At 34.8% G+C, this 22546-nt stretch overlaps 1 protein-coding gene across 1 annotated transcript in view; it reads right to left on the bottom strand.

The window, feature by feature from the left end:
* LOC127836894 (uncharacterized) overlaps nt 1-22546 on the bottom strand; it is a 168376-nt gene that overhangs the window by 17659 nt on the left and 128171 nt on the right. The window contains exons 27-30 of the mRNA XM_052363537.1: nt 22179-22343; nt 21795-22086; nt 20424-20494; nt 628-707 (exon numbers count right to left, since the gene is read on the bottom strand). Coding sequence (XP_052219497.1) covers nt 628-707; nt 20424-20494; nt 21795-22086; nt 22179-22343 — 608 coding nt within the window. The remainder of the gene's footprint in view (nt 1-627; nt 708-20423; nt 20495-21794; nt 22087-22178; nt 22344-22546) is intronic.

Genomic DNA, 22546 nt, shown 5'->3' with positions numbered 1-22546 from the left:
GTATTCGACTTCCTTAAAAAAAGAAATATGTTACCAAAACAGTGCTACAAGTTTAAAGCTTATACATTTTACAATATTTACAGACACAAAACGTTGACGTTGAATGAAGTGCTAACGGTCAAATATTTACCTCTGCGGCTTCCAATTTCACATATATAATACTGTACACCAAATTTATATAATACATGTTTTAACCGTCGTCATTTGACATACAATACTTTGTAATGTACTCGACCATCGAAATAATAATGCACAGTTAAAACGGTATGAATATCTTTACAGTGGTGTGGAACTCCTGATGTGGTAACCTAATATGTGAATATCATGACGTTTCAGGTGATGAGTTTAAAATCGACGCTTGCATTGGCAGTTCGATATAAACATATGCAACATGAAACTTATAACTTGATCGGTGGTCACATTTGAGGAAATATACATCATTAACATGTAGAAAAAACATTAACTTCATTAAAAACGTGCATGTATTATTGTTATACGCATGAGCCACGTTCAACAGCATATATTAAGTATGTGATACACATGAAGTGCGTGTTCTAAGTATTAACAGTTGGAAATAGGCATGATCTTAAATATGATAAACGTTTTATAAAAAAAATCAATTCTTACCGTTTGAGGTGTAGACAACTCCGTGTTATGCGATAAATTCCAATACGTGATGTCAGTTGATTTCGTCAACGTACAGCGTCCTGTTTTATTAATACAAATTGTTCGTTCTCATATTGGTCTCTGTGACAACAATAACTGCTATTTAAAAAAATCAATACATGTTTGGCTGTCTCTAAAAGTCCGTATCTAATAACTACCAGACATATGCAATTTTACATAGGGAAAATATATATTGCCTTTAGGTGATAATTTTGAACATACAAAAGACATCGGGTTTAAACATTGAATACCGATCCGCAAGATAACCAATGGCCAATAAGTATCGTTAAAGCAGTAAACAGTACTTTTCAATTATTGAAACTGGTTTCACGGAATTAATTATTTATTTTTTACGGTATGATTAGTGTAATGAACATGAAGAACGTCAAATGATCACATACAATTTGTCCGATCTGTCTGTAAAGTTGTCTTTGTAAAACGAGAAAATAAATAGCACTCTTATGTTAAAAGATAACGATAAAAAGGTAACGTTATAAAGCTGATAAAAATGCATGTATGTGTGCGTGATATTTCAGTTATGTTCGTTTTTTATTTTAAATTAAACTTGATATTTGTCACACACGCTGATGTCCCCAAAACGTATCTTAGGACACAGAAGCATCCACTATATATTTTTCATCGGACAAAAGGCCAACAGTGGCATTCAGCTGCGAAAGTTTTTGCGAAATCAACAATGCAGTTCAATGAGTTGAACGCTCACAATTTAACGTTTTAGCGAAATCTACCATGCAGTTCAATGAGTTGAACACTCACAATTCAGGAAGAATATACTATATCGTGGAAAACAGACAGAGGGTCATAATTCCGCCAAAACTCATCGCAGCATCAGTTCGTATAATCAACTAGACATGAGGGTCATTCACCTGTGAAAGTTTGAGCGGGATCCAAACAGTAGTTTCAGAGGAGTTTAACACGCAAAATGTTGGGACTATTTATCTAAAAGTGGAATAAATAATAAAAGGACATAATTCGACCAAAACTTAGCACAGCACCAATTCCTTTCTTTACGTTCATCTACAAATTTTTTGACGATTTAAAACCTGACAAATATAAAACTTTACAAACTAGAAACGATTAAATGCGTTATGTACTGATCTCTGGCTTTTGCTTATATGACTAACACTATTGATATAAATACATACCTTATTTTAATTCATAACTTATCCAAATTATGTTTGTTTGTAATAAAACTAACCAATACAGATTTCCCTCACACAGATGTGTGACATTCAAGTTAAAATAATAAACCAGTAATGAAAAAGTAACGATACATGTTAACCAGAAGTAAAATCAGAAAATTCTCACAAAAAGAGTTTATAACCAATATAAAATCACTACGATATTTATCTTGAGAATCATAATTGCATATCGCGCATCTTATTTGGGCACAAAAAGACTTGTTATTTTATAGAATAATTTTTATATGACATGTTTACTTGCACAACGGCTTGAATATTATGAACAGGAACTTTGTATGTTAGGTGACTTTACATAAAATTAAATTTCCAGTGATTTAATATGAAACAAAAAACTTTCAATGAATCGTTCTTGCCTTTTCTTTATTTCAGGTTGTGCAAGTGTGATATCAATTTAAAGATAATTATGCCAACTTATATAAACTAGAGTAAAATAATATATGTCACAACACCTGAAGAAAATCCTATTCACCAAATGCTAGCACAATCGGAAAACAGAGTTTCGGCAGAAAGATTTTTACCAAAAGCACAGTACTGCAATACATGAAAATGCGCCAAAATGTTCAACTTTCAACGCAGTCCCAAATTAATTACATCTAAATATTGCAGACAACAATAGAATTAGGTAAATGCACCACAAAAATCGTTGTTGCGATTGCATAATGACTTTTAAACCAGATAAGATAATGAACTTTTTGAAAACATGCATTAAAAATGAGCCAACATGATTTAGTGCAATTAAAACAGGTGTAGTAAAATTAATGTCTTCAACTTATTTTCAATTCATGGATAACATGGTGACACAAACGTAAGGGAACAAAGCCCTAAAGTGTTTCCTTACATATATACTTCATTTATTCGGACGGTTGATAACTCCATAATTAAATACAAATATTAAATGTATATCAATTCCTTCATATTATATTTACCTTACTACAACTAACTATTAAAGTGACTTTGCAGGGAACAAAAGACTAATGAAGAACACTTGAAAGAACAACAAGGTCAACAACAAATGGTCATTAAAATTAACTTTGGCATTTGGCAAGTCCATGTATCGTAAGCCGGGCTTGCCCTCATTGCATCACGGCTAATAACGCAACCTGGTTGTGCAAAATTATATTACATAGATTTATCATGCGTACTTGTACACTGAGGCATACGTCCACTCCATGTACCGTCAGCCTGACATACCCTTCTGGCGTCCCCGTCAATAGAGTAACCTGTTCCTGTTCATTACTCACATATTAAATTATTTGAAAAATAAAATAAAACTATAATTAAATAAGAAAGTCTTGACTTTAAAATTGTTCTTAAATTGTAGTTGCATCTACTTACGATCAACGGTATTATTGAAAGTATCGCCAAGGAAATATATTAACTTTTTCAGAAACGAATTTCAGCATTAACTGCACATTACATCTTTAGTTGCTCAAAATTACTCATTTAATTATTATTACTTGCAGGAAGTTTGGTAAAAACAAAGCGTAGTATCAACAGGGTGTCTGAAACGTATTTGTAATTGCCGTATTTTTTCGAACATAAATTTGATTGAAACTTCATTTTATTTTACAATTTTACCAAAATTAAAAAGTTTTTTTTTAATCTGCTTTTACTACTCAAACACGACGGGCGGCTATGTTACTATTAACAAAACAGGAAATATAATTTTCGTTGTGCATTTTTTAAAGGACGGAGTCTTGTGATTGCAAACGTTATTTTTTGTATCGAGTTGCACTGTTAGGAACTCTTGAAATCAAGTGCATGCACTTAAACGTTGGGAACACATTTAATATTAGTTATTGTTTTTAAAGGAAATTTATCGTGTTGTTTACTAACTAGAAACGTCGCCTCAAAAGAAACCTATATATGTCGCATTCTTACGCGTCAGAAAATAAACTTACTTTCGTCGCAGCTATATCTAATAACACTCTGGTATGTGTTCTCAGGCCTCTGCCAGTTTTCCTGGAATGATCTGCCATTTTCAATGTAGGAGACATCCGGACATTTTACAGCTGAAAATTAAAAGTATTTGACAGTTACTGTATAGCTTTTAATGCTTTATACATTGTCATTTCGCAGAAGTATAGTTACTGCGAAGTGTTCGAAAATGTATTAATATAAATCTCTAAACGAAATCACACGTGCACACAACGCGCCGTTTGGCAGCAAAAGCCATACAGTGATTGTATCGATAAAAGGAGATTGTAATTGAATTCCCGTTAAATCGAAATATTTAGAAAGGAGTACCTGAACATCATCGTCGTGGTTTATAGCTCAATATGTTTTTGTTGCACGTTAAAGTATTTATATACAATTTTGCATAAATAAGACACACGTTGAATTTCGTTACCGACATACAGAGATGACTACAATATGCATGTTCTGAGACGCAAATTTGTGTATGAAGGCTTGTATGAAGGTTTGTTGTTATTAACAGAAAAATAAAACACATTTTGAAAGACGTCAAGACAAAATTCATAATTGCCTTACGGAAAAAACATGGGAAGTGCTACAATATTAAAAAGTAGATTCTACTTCATACAAGTTCTTGATTTCCATGTGCCTACGTATTCCGCCCCTTCACAACCCATAATATTAAAATGGGTTCAATAAAAATATCCTTTTCGTCAATATTCGAAGTGGGAACATTTGAAAACACTACACTACACTAGAAAACAACTAATCTTAAAATTGTTCCTTGACACGAGTGTTATTTAACTATTGTTTTGTTTTGCATCTATACCATATAATGAAGTGAAACTCCGGCTGCTGGAGCAGTATTGCATTTTAATTATTTACAATTACTTCGTCTTTTATTTAAGACAAGTGACCAATTGCCAAAACAGTACAAAACAGCACAATGCGAAACAACATGCATACATAGAATAATAAAGCTGGGGTCACCGCCTTAAGGTAGCGCACCTCTAATGATTTCCCGCGATTTCTTCGAAGGTTGAAGAGCCTAATATTAGGTGCCGTAGCCTAGTGGTTAAGGCGATAGACTAGAAATCTTTTGGGATATTCCCGCGCTGGATCGAATCCTGCCGACGACGTATACTTTTTTGCGACGCGTTTTATTTCTTTTCTAAAGTAATTTGATTTAATATGGCATATAAGCTATGATTTTTGTTAAATATGTTGCAATTTTTATGTACATTCTTCAATGTTTTAAATTAAAACAACGTTATGGCTAAATTTGGTGATTTACTGCTGAAAATACGAACCATGCATGTTGCATTTTTATTTTTATTTCAAAAAGTAAACGGTAAATCTGTCTATTTCTTTATATTTTTGCTGTATATAGTGTTTCTATAAAAACTAAGTTCAAAATATTACTTAAATGATACTATTTTGAATTTAATGACACGTTGTTTTTAATCAATCCAATTTCTACTTGCCTGAAACCACTTACATTTCATGGCGCTCTTCCATAGATAACAAGTTATAAAATGTCTGTAAATGAAAACTTTTTTCATCTTGTTTAAACTTTAAACATCTTAACTGCATCTGTACACACCAACTGCATGCCTATATTTGGAAATCTGGATGATGAATTATGTAACTTTCATATACCCCAGGGGTGCACATAAACTGGACAAAAGCCGTGTGTTGGGGTGGTTTGAAAAAGTCAGTATATTTTTTTAAAAGCATGGAAAGACTACCTAAAAATGTGCATGCAGTTCAGTGAAATGATGCTGATTAAGAAAATAATAGAATATATTATATTTGGATAGGTGCCCATTACGGGTGCGCTACCTTAATTGTTATCTTGGCAGACAGTTAACAAGTTGCGTTCAAGTTATTAATGGCGAAAATTAACTAAATCAGTTGTAAGCAATTTTCAAATAAACAGCGCTGTAGGAAGAGAAAATTTTAAGAAAAGCACTGCATTATCATAAGTTATGACCGAGATTTTGCTGAAAACAGTAATTCAATAAAACATAAAATGTAGATCACAAGTCACATCTAAAGCGCACAAGTTCATGTGACTACCCGATAATATCAACTTTTATAAGGTTAATCAGATTAAACAGCCACACTATTTAATCAATCAACTGAAAAATAATTTAATCGTTATGAAAATTACGTTTATCAATTCCATGTTATGTGATTGCCTTTCAGCAAAATGACAGTACATACTTAATTGGTTTTTACATAGTGACTTGAATATCATATGGAACCTCAATGATAAGTTAATTTTAATAATCAAGTAGCTTTTAATCGTTCTCTTGTCTTTTATTTTAGGAGCATAAAGATGATAAATTTTGTTTTGAGCTAAAATATCAGTCGTGACTAAAAACTATCGTCCGATGTTGATAAAAAAGGGTCATGGTTATTACAGACTTTAGATTGCTACAGAAGTATGAACCTGTGCGCTTGAAACATGTTAACTACTTGTTCCCATCCTTGACATGAGATGTCGGGCTTTTTTTTGGACGATTTTCTTTTTGCAGTCGCAAACATTACAAAGTACAAAAGGAAAACTGTTATTCAAATTGAAAAGTGCACTTACAGCTTAATTAAGAGTTCCTCTCAAAACACATCTGAACATTAAGTGGAATAAAGACGTCATCAATAGCTTTGCGTACCTGTCTCCGCTTTTCTTTAAACTAAGTCTAGTGTTTTGAGAATCGAAACTAGCTTACGTAATTCGCTAATAACATGAGCTGTGTTTTTTTAATCTCGGTAAATATCGTTTGTCATGCAATAGAGGTCAATGACATTCTCTTAAATTTCGAAGTAATTGTGGGAACTACTTTATATAAAGTCATGTCCATTTGAAAATATTGTACTCCACATGAAGACGTGAAACAGTGAAACAAGTTAAGGTATCATCATCATCATCATTATCATCATCATCATTATCATCATCATCATCATCATCATCATCATCATCATCATCATCATCATCATCATCATCATCATCATCATCATCATCATCATCATCATCATCATCATCATCATCATCATCATCATCATCATCATCATCATCATTATCATCATCATCATCATCATCATCATCATCATCATCATCATCATCATCATCATCATCATCATCATCATCATCATCATCATCATCATTATCACCACCATCACCATCATCATCATCATCATCATCATAATCATCATCATTATTATTATCATCAAAATCATCATCATCATCATCATCATCATCATCATCATCATCATCATCATCATCATCATCATCATCATCATCATCATCATCATCATCATCATCATCATCATCATTATCATCATCATCATCATCATCATCCTCATCATAATCATCATCATTGTTATCATCATCATCATCATCATCATCATCATCATCATCACCATCATTTTCATCAGTATCATCAGTATCATCTTCAGTACCATCATCATCATCATTATCATACTCTTTGTAATTGAGCATCATTATCATCATCATCATCATAATCATCATTATCAATATCATCCTCATCAATATCCTCCTCATCATCATCGTCATCTGAATCATCATTATCATCATCATCAGCAGCAGTATCATCATTGGCATCGCCAGTATCATCACTATCATCATCAACATTATCAACACCATCCACATCATCATCCACATCATCATTATCATCATAGTCGTCGTCATCATTATCATCATCATCATCATCATCATCAACAACAACATCATCAACAGCATCATCATTATCATCATCAGCTACAGCGCCATTACCATCACCATCATCATCATCAACAACAACAAACTACATGTGTATGATAATCATAATCAGCATCATCTTGAACACCATTATCATCACTATAATCATCGTCATCATCATCAGCAAAAAGCATCCAAATCATCATTATGTTACTCCTTCTTAAACATGCTCTTGGAGTTTTAGTAAAAGACGATATCTAGGAACTGTATTAAGAGCCAGATCAGACAAAGGCAAAGTATCATGAGGCACCGTTGTCTCGGTTAATAGTTGATCGTAAGGGTGTAGAGGGTACTTTGTTTCACCAAATCAGACTCAAACCGCATATGCACAGCCAAAGAGTTCGAGGCGCGGAGCAGTGTACTTTTCATAACATTGTTGAATTATGACAATAGCCTAATGCGCGTTACGTTAAAATCGCGTAGCACAGCACTCCATAAAGGTCCCAATAACAAGTCAGCCAATAGATGCATTCGCGAAGACGTAGCAGGACCTTTAAATGAGCTCAGAGGCTGGGGCTATTATTTAGCAACCTTAATAAAAGCCGATTCCTAATAAGATAAACGGAAAAGAACGAAACAATCCAATACCATTTACCAAATGATCAAAAGAACCATTATTTTATTATGTAAAGCTTAAAAAAAATATCAAAACCACAAAGATGTTTAATATGCATATAAATGACATTTGATTATTGTTTATGATGGTAAATAATACGCTGTTAATTGAGAAAAATCGCGATAATCGGAAAAAAAATGTATCCATATTCGCTGAAACTCAGAAAACAACAAAAAACGTTTGTTTTGATCATGTTTCGATAGTACTGTGTACAATTTATGGTTAAATAATACTTATATTACTATTAAACCCAGCTTCTCGCGTTTTGACTCGGTACTCCGTCACTTAATCGTCCGAGGTAGACATTTTAGACCATCGATACACGTTAAAACAGTATTGCTTTTAAGATAAGAGAAAAAAACTACCAAAATATTATAGTGTTATAAACAGACTGAAATCGTAAAATTATCTAACTACAAATGCGTGTCGTACACGGTTAGTCGGTAAGGAAAGTCGTTCTTGAAAGACTGGATAGGGTACATACATTTGCCAGTTTGCAATAAATAACATAGTTTGACTTCAATATTCTATCGAAAAGTAGTGTGCTTAGATGCATCATTTATAAGATACAAAGAGAACCGCATCATGGTAAAATGGGTATTTTGCCATATGCAACCAGCGTAGCACTAGCCCAGCCTGCGCATCTCGCAGTCTGGCCAGGAGATACCACAAGGACCACGAAACCTTTCGTGATTTACAGGGGACAGCGCAGCTCCTGAACAGACTTCGCTTCCTTAAGTGTCATAAGACCCATTTTAGCATGACGCGGATCTGAAAGTGTGATTTGAATGTGTCGAATGAAGACTGCGTGTTAATCAAATATTGCAATATATTTTAAAGGTGAAACAACACATTCATTACAAGCCGTTTAAGGACACATATGATGTGATCCCCGATAGTACATGTGGGGTTTGAATATAACTGCACTTAAAACACACATTTCATGCTGTGAACACGTGACATAAAAACAAAATCTATTGAAACTTTTTTATTATTATTATTTAGAAACGTCGTTTTTCTAACTTTTTTTATTTTTAATAATTTATTTCACGTCGAATATCTTTTTCTTAGATATTTCTTGTTTAATCTAAGCTTCATCTTTGCCATAATAAGTGTAGTTCGTGTGAACCCTGTATACAAAATAAAATGGAAATATCGCACACTTAAATTAATTGTTCGGTGCCAAAAAGCAATCGAAAAGACAACTGAGGAACTGACAAAAAAGCCCTAATGCCAATATATATTAAGCCACTTTCGGGGCGAAAATGAACTACGGTAGAATCGCGTGCCACTCACACAACACTAAAAAATATTACCGGTACACGCAAAACAACAGGTTTCACACATATACATATCGAATGTGGAATGCTCGGGCTGTGCCAGAAAAGATAAGTAAATCAATTGAAGTACCGTGCTCCTCTTAGTTAACAACCTTCCGATTAATGCAAGTGTGGCTTTAGATCCAGATGATCCAGACTTTAAACGAAAATATACTAAGACTACCTTAGGCAAAACTTGTGCTCGATCTAGGCCGTTATTATTGCACTTATTAAATCGCAAAACAGGAACCATGCTACTCTCGAATATCAAGAACACTCTCTAGACCCGATATTGACTTGAACCTTACAACTATAATTCAAAAATCCGACAACGGCCCAGATCAGTAGCTGTGAAGCCCTATATAAAATTAAAACAATTATTTATTTGACATCCATATATATACCGACGGAAGAAAAAAATGATGAACAATAATTAGCTGGCGCCGCATATGTAGTATCTTACACTGACAATGCCATCATCCATCACATCAAAATAAAGTATAACAATAAATATCTATAAAAATACATACGGTCGGTGTTGTTGAACGGACAAAAGTAATATCTATAAAATCAATTATAGCGAATGCCTTATTTCTGCGCAGTTCTTAGCTGCATCACACGCACATCTTTATTGTTTATTATTCGATTGTTAATATTTACGTGAATTATCATGCCCGTGCTAAATGAATTGGTCTATATGGTGGAATATTTCGAGTTCACCAATAGCATATGAAAGCTGGTACGTATGATTGACAAACCATAATAATTACGCCAAATATCGTCATTGAATATCTTTCTGATAGAACAAAATCAAGTTCATCTGGTTCACGCTCTAGCGTTTATATAACTATTATATACTGACCACGAACTGACCTTGACATTTTGCGAGCTGGTGCAATGAATTAAGTGAGGTAACGTATCAACTGCTTTAATGACGGCTTGTAAAACAGAATGCAGGATCACGTTTCTTTGAAACGTTTGCCGTTGAACGTTAATTGATGTAAACACACCGGAAAGTGTTGCTTTTTAAAATAACTTTTAAAAACAATTGTTCTTGAGAATTTCAGCTCGTGCATAAAAGACAGTGTATGATGCTGATGACAATGTGAACTACATCCGTATAACTTTATTTAATAAGCGTGTGTTCTTAGCAAAAAGTTTGATGTGTATGTAGAATTCATCGTCACGGCTATGCAGCAGGCAACGTGAAATTGTTGCACCAATGTCAAACGTATTAAAGAATGTATTCTTAAATCTTAAGATTTCGACACGAACTGCAAGAAAAACTTCTTTTTATGCAACGTCTATACGTCTTTTTATAGACGAAAGATTTTTGCAAATGTATTTTTATTAATTGAGATATTTAAAAAAAAGTTCTTAATGTAGTGTTTAGATTTCGTCCAGCCCGTGTATAAAACCCCCGAAAACCCCGTTGAGTCTGCATCCTGTTAAAGCTTCATACATTTGTATGTTTTACGGTCAATTTCATTTTTTTTTAAATATTTTCGTCAAAGCATAAAGGATGTTATAAAACAACAATAGTTATGATCGAAAATATGCCAAGTACACCTAATGTAATATGGAAGTAATTACTTAATATGAGAATTCAGCCTTTAAGTACACACGCTCTAGCGTACGTTATCGTTATCACATCTTCGAATATTCGTCCGATTTTTGAACATTCGAATATTCATATACTCATTCCTATCTGTACTATAAAGTGTTTCAAACTCAAAAAAATATTCATACATTAATGTATGATTAATTATGTAAAATATGCGAGAACATGAAACTTATAAACCAACATAGGCCCGAATATATACTGTTAAACCTTTTATGAAATATGATCAATTTTGTGACCCCGGGGCAGGGTCAAATTTGACCCCAGGGGCATAATTTGAAGAAATTTGGTAGAAGACTATTAGATGTCTCTACATACTAAATTTATTAGCCCTAGGCCCAATGGTTATGGAGGAGAAAATTTTGAAAGTTTTCACAAAATAGGCCTTATATGAGCATATGTTCAATTTTGTGACCCCCGGGGCAGGGTCAAATTTAACCCCAGGAACATAATATGAAGAAATTTGGTAGAGGACTATTAGATGATTTTACATCCCAAATTTGATAGCCCTAGGCCCAATGGTTATGGACGGGAGATTTTGAAAGTTTTCACAAAATAGGCCTTAAATAAGCATATGTTCAATTTTGTGACCCCTGGGGCAGGGTCAAATTTGACCCCAGGGGCATAGTTTGAAGAAATTTGATAGAGGACTATTAAATGTCTCTACATACCAAATTTGATATACCTAGGTCCAATGGTTATGGACGAGAAGATTTTGAAAGTTTTGACAAAATAGGCCTTATATAAGCATATGTTATATTTTGTGACCCCCGGGGCAGGGTCAAATTTGACCCCAGGGGCAAAATTAGAAGAAATGTAGAAAAAGACTATAAGATGTCTCTACATACCAAATTTGATAGCCCTAGGAACAATGGTTATGGACGAGAAGATATTTAAAGTTTTTACAAAATAGGCCTTATATAAGCATATGTCGAATTTTGTGACCCCAGTGCAGGGTCAAATTTGACCCCAGGGGCATAATTTGAAGAAATTTGATCGAAGACTATAAGATGTCTCTACATACTAAATTTGATAGCCCTTGGCCCAATTGTTATGAATGAGGAGATTTTGAAAGTTTTCACATAATAGGCCTTATATAAGCATATGTTCAATTTTGTGACCAACGGGGCAGGATCAAATTTGACCCCAGGGGCATAATTTGAAGAAATTTGTTAGAGGAATATTAGATGACTCTAAATTCCAAATTTGATAGCCTTAGGCCCAATTGTTATGGACAAGAAGATTTTGAAAGTTTTCACAAAATAGGCCTTATATAAGCATATGTTCAATTTTGTGACCCCCGGGAAAGGGTCAAATTTGAACTCAGGGGCACAATTTGAACAAATTTAGTAGAGGACTATTAAATGTCTCTACTTACCAAATTTGATAGACCTAGGCCCAATGGTTATGGACAAGAAGATTTAAAAGTTTTCACAAAATAGGTCTTATTTAAGCAGATGTTCAATTTTGTGCCCCCTAGGGCAGGGTTAAATTTTACCCCAGGGGCATAATTTGAAGAAATTACGTAGAGAACTATTAGATGTCTCTACATACCAAATTTGATAGCCCTAGGCCCAATGGTTATGGACGAGAAGATTTTGAAAATTTTCATAAAATATGCCTTATATAAGCATATGTTCAATTGTGTGACCCCCGGGGAAGGGTCAAATATAACCCCAGGAGCATAATTTGAAAAAATTTGGTAGAGGACTATTAGATGTCTCTACATACCTAATTGGATAGCCCTAGGCCCAATGGTTATGGACGAGAAGATTTTGAAAGTTTTCACAGATAGGCCTTATATTAGCAGATGTTATATTTTGTGACCCCCGTGGCAGGGTCAAATTTGACCCCAGGAGCATAATTTGAAAAGACGTCTCTACATACCAAATTTGATAGCCCTAGGCCCAATGGTTATGGACGAGAAGATTTTGAAAGTTTTCACAAAAAAAGCCTTATATAAGCATATGTTCAATTTTGTGACTCCCGGGGCAGGGTCAAATTTGACCCCAGGGGCATAATTTGAAAAAAATTGGTCGAGGACTATTAGATGTCTCTACAGTCGAAATTTGATAGCCCTAGACTCAATGGTTATGAATGAGGAGATTTTGAAAATTTTCATAAAATATGCCTTATATAAGCATATGTTCAATTTTGTGACCCCCGGGGAAGGATCAAATATAACCCCAGGAGCATAATTTGAAAAAAATTGGTAGAGGACTATTAGATGTCTCTACATACCAAATTGAATAGCCCTAGGCCCAATGGTTATGGACGAGAAGATTTTGAAAGTTTTCATAAAATAGGCCTAATATAAGCATATGTTCAATTTTGGACCCCCCGGGGCAGGGTCAAATTTGACCCGAGGGGCAAAATTTGAAGAAATTTAGTAAAAGACTATAAGATTTCTATACATACTAATTTTGATAGCCCTGGGCTCAATGGTTATGAATGAGGAGATTTTGAATGTTTTCACAAAATAGGCCTTAAATAAGCATATGTTTAATTTTGTGACAAACGGGGCAGGATCAAATTTGACACCAGGGGCATAATTTCAACAACTTTGGTAGAGGACTAAAAGATGTCTCTACATACCAAATTTGATAGCCCTAGGCCCAATGGTTACAGACGAGAAATTTTGAAAGTTTTCACAAAATAGGCCTTATATAAGCATATGTTCAATTTTGTGACCCCGGGGCAGGGTCAAATTTGACCCCAAGGGCATAATTTGAAGAAGTTTGGTAGAGGACTATAAGATGTCTTTACATACCAAATGTGATAGCCTTAGGCCCAATGATTATGGACGAGAAGATTTTGAAAGTTTTCACAAAATAGGCCTTATATAAGCAAATTTTCATTTTTGTGACCCCCGGGGCAGGGTCAAATTTGACCCAAGGGGCATAATTTGAGCAAATTTGAAAGAGGTTCACCCCAGGAGCATTCCTGTGAAATTTCATCAGAATTAGACCAGTAGTTTAGGAGAAAAAGATGTTTTAAGGAAAAGTTAACGCACGCACGCAAGGACGCACGCACGCACGGACGCACGCACGACGGACACAGGACCATGACATAAGCCCCGCTGGCCTCTGGCCAATGGAGCTAAAAATTGATACCTGACACGTTATGCTGTTTGGGGCGTTTCTCGGCTTGTCACGGAAACGCGACTTTCTGAATGTTGTAATAACCATAGGTGACAGTACTGTATATGATGCACTAATTTTTACATCAATATGCGTGTTAGTCTCTACATCTCTACCACCGTCTTGCAATTTACTAAGCACAATTCCTACTGTAAGTCCCATCTTTGAATGCCATCATGTCCCAAAGCTAAAAAGTCATAATTATTAGAGAAATCAGAAATAATACAACTTGGTGAATACACGCCTTTATCAAGCGCTGGTTAATAGTTGTAAAAAATGAAGGCTTATAGCGAATATATTTCATTGCGTACTTTACAAAACAAGATGGCCATGATGGCCCTGTATCGCTCCACCGTTTTTAATGCGAAAAAAAACAACGTGCAATGCGCATGGGTTGAAATGTACTCACACATGTGACTTTCTCTTTCTATCCCTCGTCCCTTGCTTATAACGTAGGTTCATTTATCTCTCCAAAAGATATTGTCGTTATTTCCATTTTACATATTTTTAGATGCTGAAGATCAAATCTATGCATTTGATTGAAACAGATTCACAAGACCCATATGAATCAAAACGCCTTAACCCTTTACCAAACGACAGATTTTGGACTTTCCCAATTTGAAAGAGGTTGCAGACGACAATTTAATTGTAATGGAATCTGAAGGAATTGATCAGGTAGGGTAGAAATAATTGTGATAAATGGAGAAATTGCTAATCTGAGCAATTTTACCTTTTATCACAATTATTTATAAAGTCGACAGCTACAAACCTGTAAAATCATGTTAGTGTAAGGCAAAGGGTTAATAACAAATACAAAAGTAGCATCTTACTTGGTAAAGCATCATCTCAAAATATAACAAGGGCTGTTTGTAAAACATGCATGCCCCCCATATGGGCTGTCAGTTGTGATGGAAGCCATTGTGTGAAAACGTTATTTAGTACTGTGACCTTGACCTCTGACCTAGTGACCTTAAAATCAATAGGTGTCATCTGCGAGTCATGATCAATGTACCTATGAAGTTTCATGATCCTAGGCGTATTACCTTTCTTAAATTATCATCCGGAAACCATTTTACTGTGTAAAAATAACGTGACCTTGACCTTTGACCTAGTGACCTGAACGTCAATAGGGGTCATCTGCGAGTCATGATCAATGTACCTATTAAGTTTCATGATCCTAGGCGTAAGCCGTTTTGAGTTATCATCCGGAAACCATTTTTCTAAGTAGAGCCACCGTGACTCTGACCTTTGACCTAGTGACCTGAAAATCAATAGGGGTCATCTGCGAGCCATGATCAATGTACCTATAAAGTTTCATGATCCTAGGCATAAGCGTTCTTGAGTTATCATCCGGAAACCATTTTACAATTCGGGTCACCATGACCTTGACGTTTGACCTAGTGATCTGAAAATCAATAGTGGTCATCTGCAAGTCATGATCAATGTACCTATGAAGTTGCATGACCCTAGGCATAAGCGTTCTTGAGTTATCATCCGGAAACCATTTTACTCTTTCGGGTCACCGTGACCTTGATCTTTGACCTAGTGACCTGAAAATCAATAGGTGGTCATCTGCGAGTCATGAACATATTTGGTAGAGGACTATTAGATATCACTACATACCAAATTTAGTAGCCCTAGGCTCTATAATTATGAACAAGAAGATTTTTAAAGTTTGCACAAAGTAGGCCTTATTTAAGCATATGTTAATTTGTGTGACCCCCGGGGCAGGGTCAAATTTGTCCCCAGGGGCATAATTTAAAAAAATAAGTAGACACCTATTAGATGTCACTACATACCGAATTTGGTAGAAATAGGCCTCATAGTTATGGACAAGAAGATTTTTAAAGTTTGCACAAAATGGGCCCAATATAAGCATATGTTAAATTTTGTGACCCCTGGGGAACAGTCAAATTTGATCCCAGGGGTTTAATTTGAAAAAACTTGGTAGAGGACTATTAGATGTCATTACATACCAAATTTGGTAGCCCTATGCCATACGTTTATGGACAAGATTTTTTTTTTAAGTTTGCAGAAAAAAGGCCTTACATCAGCAAATTTTCAATTTTTGACCCCCCGGGGCAGGGTCAAATTTGACCCCAGGGGCATAATTTGAAAAAAATTGGTAGAGGACTATAAGATGTAACTACATACTAAATTAGGTAGCCCAAGCCCAATGGTTATTGACGAGAAGATTTTTAATATTTTTCAAAATAGACCTTATATGAACAAATTTGCAATTTTTTGACCCCCCAGGGCAGGGTCAAATTTGACCCCAGGGGCATAATTCGAAGAAGCATTGTAGAGGATTATGGGATGTCACTACTTACCAAATTTGGGAGCCCTAGGCCCTATGGTATTTGACAAGAAGATTTCTAAAGTTTTCACAAAAAAGGCCTTATAAAAGCAAATTTGCAATTTTCTGACCCCCGGGCAGGATCAAATTTGACCCCAGGGGCATAATTTGAAGAAAATTGGTAGAGGACTATAAGATGTCACTTCATACCAAATTTGGTAGAACTAGCCCACTGGTTATGGACAAGAAGATTTTTAAAGTTATTACAAAATAGGCCTTATATAAGCAAATTTTCAATTTTTTTACCCCTCGGGGAATGGTCAAATTTGACCCTAGGGGCATTATTTGAAAAAACTTGGTAGAGGACTATAAGATGTCTCTACATACCAAATTTGGTAGCCCTTGGCCCAATGTTTATGGACGAGAAGATTTTGAAAGTTTTCACAAAATAGGCCTTATATAAGCAAATGTTCAAGTTTGTGACCCCGCGGCAGGGTCAAATTTAACCCCAGGGGCATTATTTGATGACATTTGGTAGAGGACTATAGATGTTCAATTTCGTGACCCCCGGGGCAGGGTCAAATTTGACTCCAGGGGCATAATTTGAAAAAATTTGGTAGAAAACTATTTGATGTCTCTACATACTAAGTTTGATAGCCCTAGGCTTAATGGTTATGGACAAGATGATTTTTAAACTTTTCACAACATAGGCCTTATATAAGCATATGTTCAATTCTGTGACCCCGGGGCAGGGTCAAATTTGACCGCAGGAGCATAATTTGAATAAATTTTGTAGAGGACTATCAGATGTCTCTACATACCAATTTTGATAGTCCTAGGCCCAATGGTTACTGATGATAAGATTTTTAAAGTTTTTACAAAATAGGCCTTATATAAGAATATGTTCAATTTTGTGACCCCCGGGGAAGGGTCAAATTTGACCCCAGGGGCATAATTTGAAGAAATTTGATAGAGGACTATTAGATGCCTCTACATACCAAATTTGATAGCCCTAGGCCCAATGATTATGGACGAGAAGATTTTGAAAGTTTTAACAAAATAGGCCTTATATAAGCAATTTTTCATTTTTGTGACCCCCGGGGCCGGGTCAAATTTGACCCCAGGGACATAATTTGAACAAATTTAAAAGAGGTTCACCCCAGGAACATTCCTGTGAAAATTCATCAGAATTAGACAAGTAGTTTATGAGAAAAAGATGTTTTAAGGAAAAGTTAACACACGCACGTACGGACGCACGCACGACGGACACAGGACCATGACATAGGCCCCGCTGGCCTCTGGTCAGTGGAGCTAAAAATTGATACCTGACACGTTATGCTGTTTGGGGCGTTTCTCGGCTTGTCTCGAAAACGCGACCTTGTGAATGTTTTAATAACCATAGGTGACAGTACTGTTTGTGATGCACACATTACAATATGCGTTTTAATCTCTACATCTCTACCACAGTCTTTCGATTTACTAAGCACGATTCCTACTTTACGTCCCATCTTTGCATGCCATCATGTCCCAAAGCTAAATAGTCATAATTATTAGAGAAATCAGTTTTCCATTGTACTGTTTGTGTTTATAAATATAGTTGTATATGTATACTAAAACTATATTTAATTTGTATCATTATACTACGATTAACAAATAAAATCGAAAGAACGAACATGCCCGATGTTTAAATATAAGGTATTTATAACTTTCGCCACAAAGTATGACAGAGACGTGAAGGGTTACCATGTGATGTTTGTGTTTTCGACAAATCTTATGCAGTTTTACACTGTGTTTACGTTTTTTTCAAATATCTTAATGCGCGCATACTTAATAAAAGCTATGTTGAAAAAAATATGTTGTATTCTCTCCACAAAATATAAGATAGATTTTAAGGTTAACATGTGGTACTTTCGCTTATTACGCCACCTGATATAGGTAATTGTTTGCGGCAGGTTCTTTTGACATTCTTACATGTTTGCTGTCGTAATATAGAACTGCAATAGTTTTACTTGGTCTTTACCACGGAATATCGTCTTTGTTAAGGGAACACCAAAAAAGCGCTCTTATTTAAACTTTCACTTCAATATCTTTACCCTTGATATAGGTATTTTGTTCATGTAGTCTCATGTAAAAAATGTATTTTAACTTGGAGGTTTTAAGGGGCCTTTTCACAGATGTTTGCATGTATTGAAGTTTGTCATTAAATTCTTTATATTGATAAATGTAAACATTGGATCTAGAAAGCTCCGTTAAAAAAATCAAGAAAAAAAAGTTTTATAAAGAAATAATAGAACCCTCAACAGGGCTCGAACTACTGACCCCTGGAGTTTTGGAATGAAAGTCTACCACTTAGACTACTCGGCCATCCGTGCTCATACCACGGGTGATGTATATTTTACTTTATATAAGTCATCCTCGTAATTTCACAAAATATAACGATAAGAACAGAACTCTCGAAATAATTCAATCGGATTGCGTTGGAACGCTTTATAAATGTAACGTTTTTAAATCGTCAAAGATGCATAAAATGGATATTTTAGGGCATAGTAAATGTTCAATATTACTGTTTCCTCACAAATATCATAACAAAAACGAAAATTTGCGAATCTGAAACTCCTATGTTTTAATTTTATCAAATCAATTTATTAAAACGTGAAAAGGCCCCTTTTAGCTGACAACGGACACAGTAATCCCTTCAAGTCCCTGATATTTCCTTCTGGCAGCAGGGATATACTGAACGCGTTTAACGGTTATTAAACTCCATGCATCACAGACCATCACGTGACGCATTGACAACAATAGCTTTCTGTAACTACAATGGCTTTTAAATGAACTCACAATCTCATTTCAAAACAATTAAAAATTTTAATTACGAACTGGATTAATACGAGTTATTTGAACGATTTATTATACGCTCAAGGGTCGCACTATTCTCTTTAATTAAGTCAAACACACAAAAAAATATATGTTGTCATATTTTAATTTATCTATGGCTATGTTAACAAACCGTGCTCGCAACGTTCGCCCTTATATCCATTCGGACATATACACGTATCTGGCGAGATACAGCTTCCTCCATTCAAACAGCTACCGTTGCAGACAGGTAAAACATATTTCATTACATTAGGTTACTATACTGTTATCAATGAATCATCGACTGCAAATGAGTGTTGACATATGGTGCTCGCTTTTAATCGCATACGCACGACTAAAGACTGCAACTTGTCTTTCATTATGAAACTAACTGTTCAGACTAACTGTATTGAATACAAACAAGGTATGTATGACAAATATACGGTTTTCCCTAAGATACTCGTTTCACTTAAGTTTCAAACGTCTAAAATACTAAGATTCTAACTTTAAATTACTGACCTGCATTTACGTTTCTCAAAAATTAACAAAAATCATTAGTTATAGATACATAAAGTAAAACTGACCGGTATATATATGAAGACAGTTATAACTAATATAGAACTGCACATCGTGAGTTTCGGTTTAGATTCATAGATAACGTATTGAGTTGTGATACACGCTTATATTGGGGAAATGATACGCGTCAATAGACTAGTCTATATGACTGTTCTACAAAAAATGGTAATTCAATTACTTTAAAACTAGTATAAGTACGTTGGTAGTAATTCAATATCTAGTATATAAATAGTTGGCATGCTTTTAACTTAAGACCGGTCATGTGTATGTTTATTTATCGTGATCATCTGTTTGCATTCATCCGTTTGATATCTGTTTGGCTTGGCATTTTAAATTTTATAGAATTTGCACTGCTAACTGACCAAAACGGTTGTAATTGCATGAGTATAATTATGTTATTTAGAATTAAATGAGCACTTACCACATCCTTTCTCATCTTCATTGCCGGGACAGTCTTTCACACCGTTACAAATATAGTCATGTGACATACATCTGTAAACAGTACATGTCGTTATTTTGTTTCAACGTAGTAATATAATTGAATAGCGGAATCAAAGCATATCATGAATCAAGTTATTATCTTAATCTGGCTTGATATATAGATATGCATGTCATAAACGTAAATGAAAGCATACACATTACAGCTTGAAACAGTGTACAAATTTGTAACAGAAAACGGAACATTACAAGCAAGCAGAATCAGTCGTTGTACATAGAGAATAACAGTTTACTGCCTGATCGTTTTGTAATATATCAGGCAAGGCTGAGAATAATATTATTGCGAGGCTTGCCGAGCCGTTATTTTATTCGTGTCGAGCCTGATATATTTAAAAAAAAGATCAGGCAGTAACCTGTTTTTCTGTTTATCATACCTCTCTCTAAGTCCCCGTTTTAAAAGAAATTATTAAAACACACTCGCTACGACACTGCATTTTTAGCGAGAATGAATATGATCGCTGACGTTTGACTTGTTACTAATGAAGTCATGAGCACTTGCGCTTAATATTTGTAAAATGTGTTTTTCGCTGTTTTTTTTGTGTGTCTAAAATATAATACATCCTGGAATCAAAGTGTTTGTTTTGTTGAATCTGATTTTATTAAGCAACATAATGACTTTATAGTTCATTCCGAGTAAAATGACTTACATCCAAACATCGACTGATTAAACAACTTCCTGTCGAACATGACGTCATCAACATTTACACATTTATTTTAAATATTTGGAAAATACATTTTTTGCTGTTTGTGTTGCTTTTTGTGGATAAAAATGTAATACATCTTCGTATCAAAGTGTTTATTTTGATGAATCTGATTACTTTTTACAATAAAATATAACTTCTTTGTTACGTCTTAGTTATATAAAACATCGACTGATATAAGAACTTTCTGTCGAACATGATACAAAAATATATCATGCAACGTTATATCAGTCAGATATCGATGCAGTGGTATGATAAAAAACTTACCAGATGCCCGAAAAATCCTTCTGATACTTTATTAACTTAGCGGCATGTATAGTATCAATACATGTACACGACTTATGTGTCACACCGTGAGTGCAACGAGAGACCATATACATTTTTATTTTGTTGACATTATTTATTAAATATAGGTAAAATATAATTTACCAGGACATGCTTACGTTTGCTATTCAGTCATAGTGTCACAATAATTTCCAAACCAGGATCAGCGAGATCGAGTTAATAAATGCCGAGTAAATCCAATATTATTTGTATCCGTATTGATAGATGTTAGGCAAATAGTATGTACTTGTGACTTGTTTTAATCATACCTTTGCATCGTTTCAATCCAAGGCAACATAGCACTTATTCTAGCATAGACACCCGGATATCCTGGTTCCGCACATTTATATCCAAATGATGTTGCCCCCAAAACATAGAAAATGCCTCCGATGTCGCAAACAAGTGGTCCACCAGAGTCCCCTTGACAGGTGTCCACACCATGATCAAAATCAGCTGCGCACACCATGTTTGATGTAATGTTATATTTGTTCTGGTAAGCATTTGTGCAAATAGAATCGTTAATGAGTTTTACCTCGCCTCCTAAAAGCACACTCGATTCGCCTGTAAAATGTAATAGTTATATTATAATGAGAGGAATTCCCGATTATATAACGTCGTTGTCTACATAAAAAGTGTTTCAGAAAAAAACAAACCTTTATTAAATGCTGTTGTTCCCCAGCCAGAGACGTGGCACCTGAGCCCTAGATCGTAAGCCGTTCTTTCATCCGGCAGACAAGCTGGCTGCACTGTATCATTGACTGTGATGATCTGTTCATTCTTCAGCACCAACAGCGCCAGGTCATAATCATAAGTGGTTGCTATAAAGCCATATCATGCATTATTGTATGCATACAACAAATAAGTTAACGATTACAATAAGAACGTATCTCAATGTTAAGCTTTATGCCATATTTTTTTATTAAAAACGTGGTCCAATTATTGATATTATGAAGAAAAACTTTTTAGTCTACTGACAAAAAAACACTCAACATATTTTATAATTGCTGTCTTTTTTATTTCC

This window comes from Dreissena polymorpha, chromosome 7, assembly GCF_020536995.1.
Source record: "Dreissena polymorpha isolate Duluth1 chromosome 7, UMN_Dpol_1.0, whole genome shotgun sequence".
Classification (NCBI taxonomy): Eukaryota; Metazoa; Mollusca; class Bivalvia; order Myida; family Dreissenidae; genus Dreissena; species Dreissena polymorpha.
The sequence above is the reverse complement of the archived record's forward strand: the minus strand, read 5'-3'. Positions and strand labels throughout refer to the sequence as shown.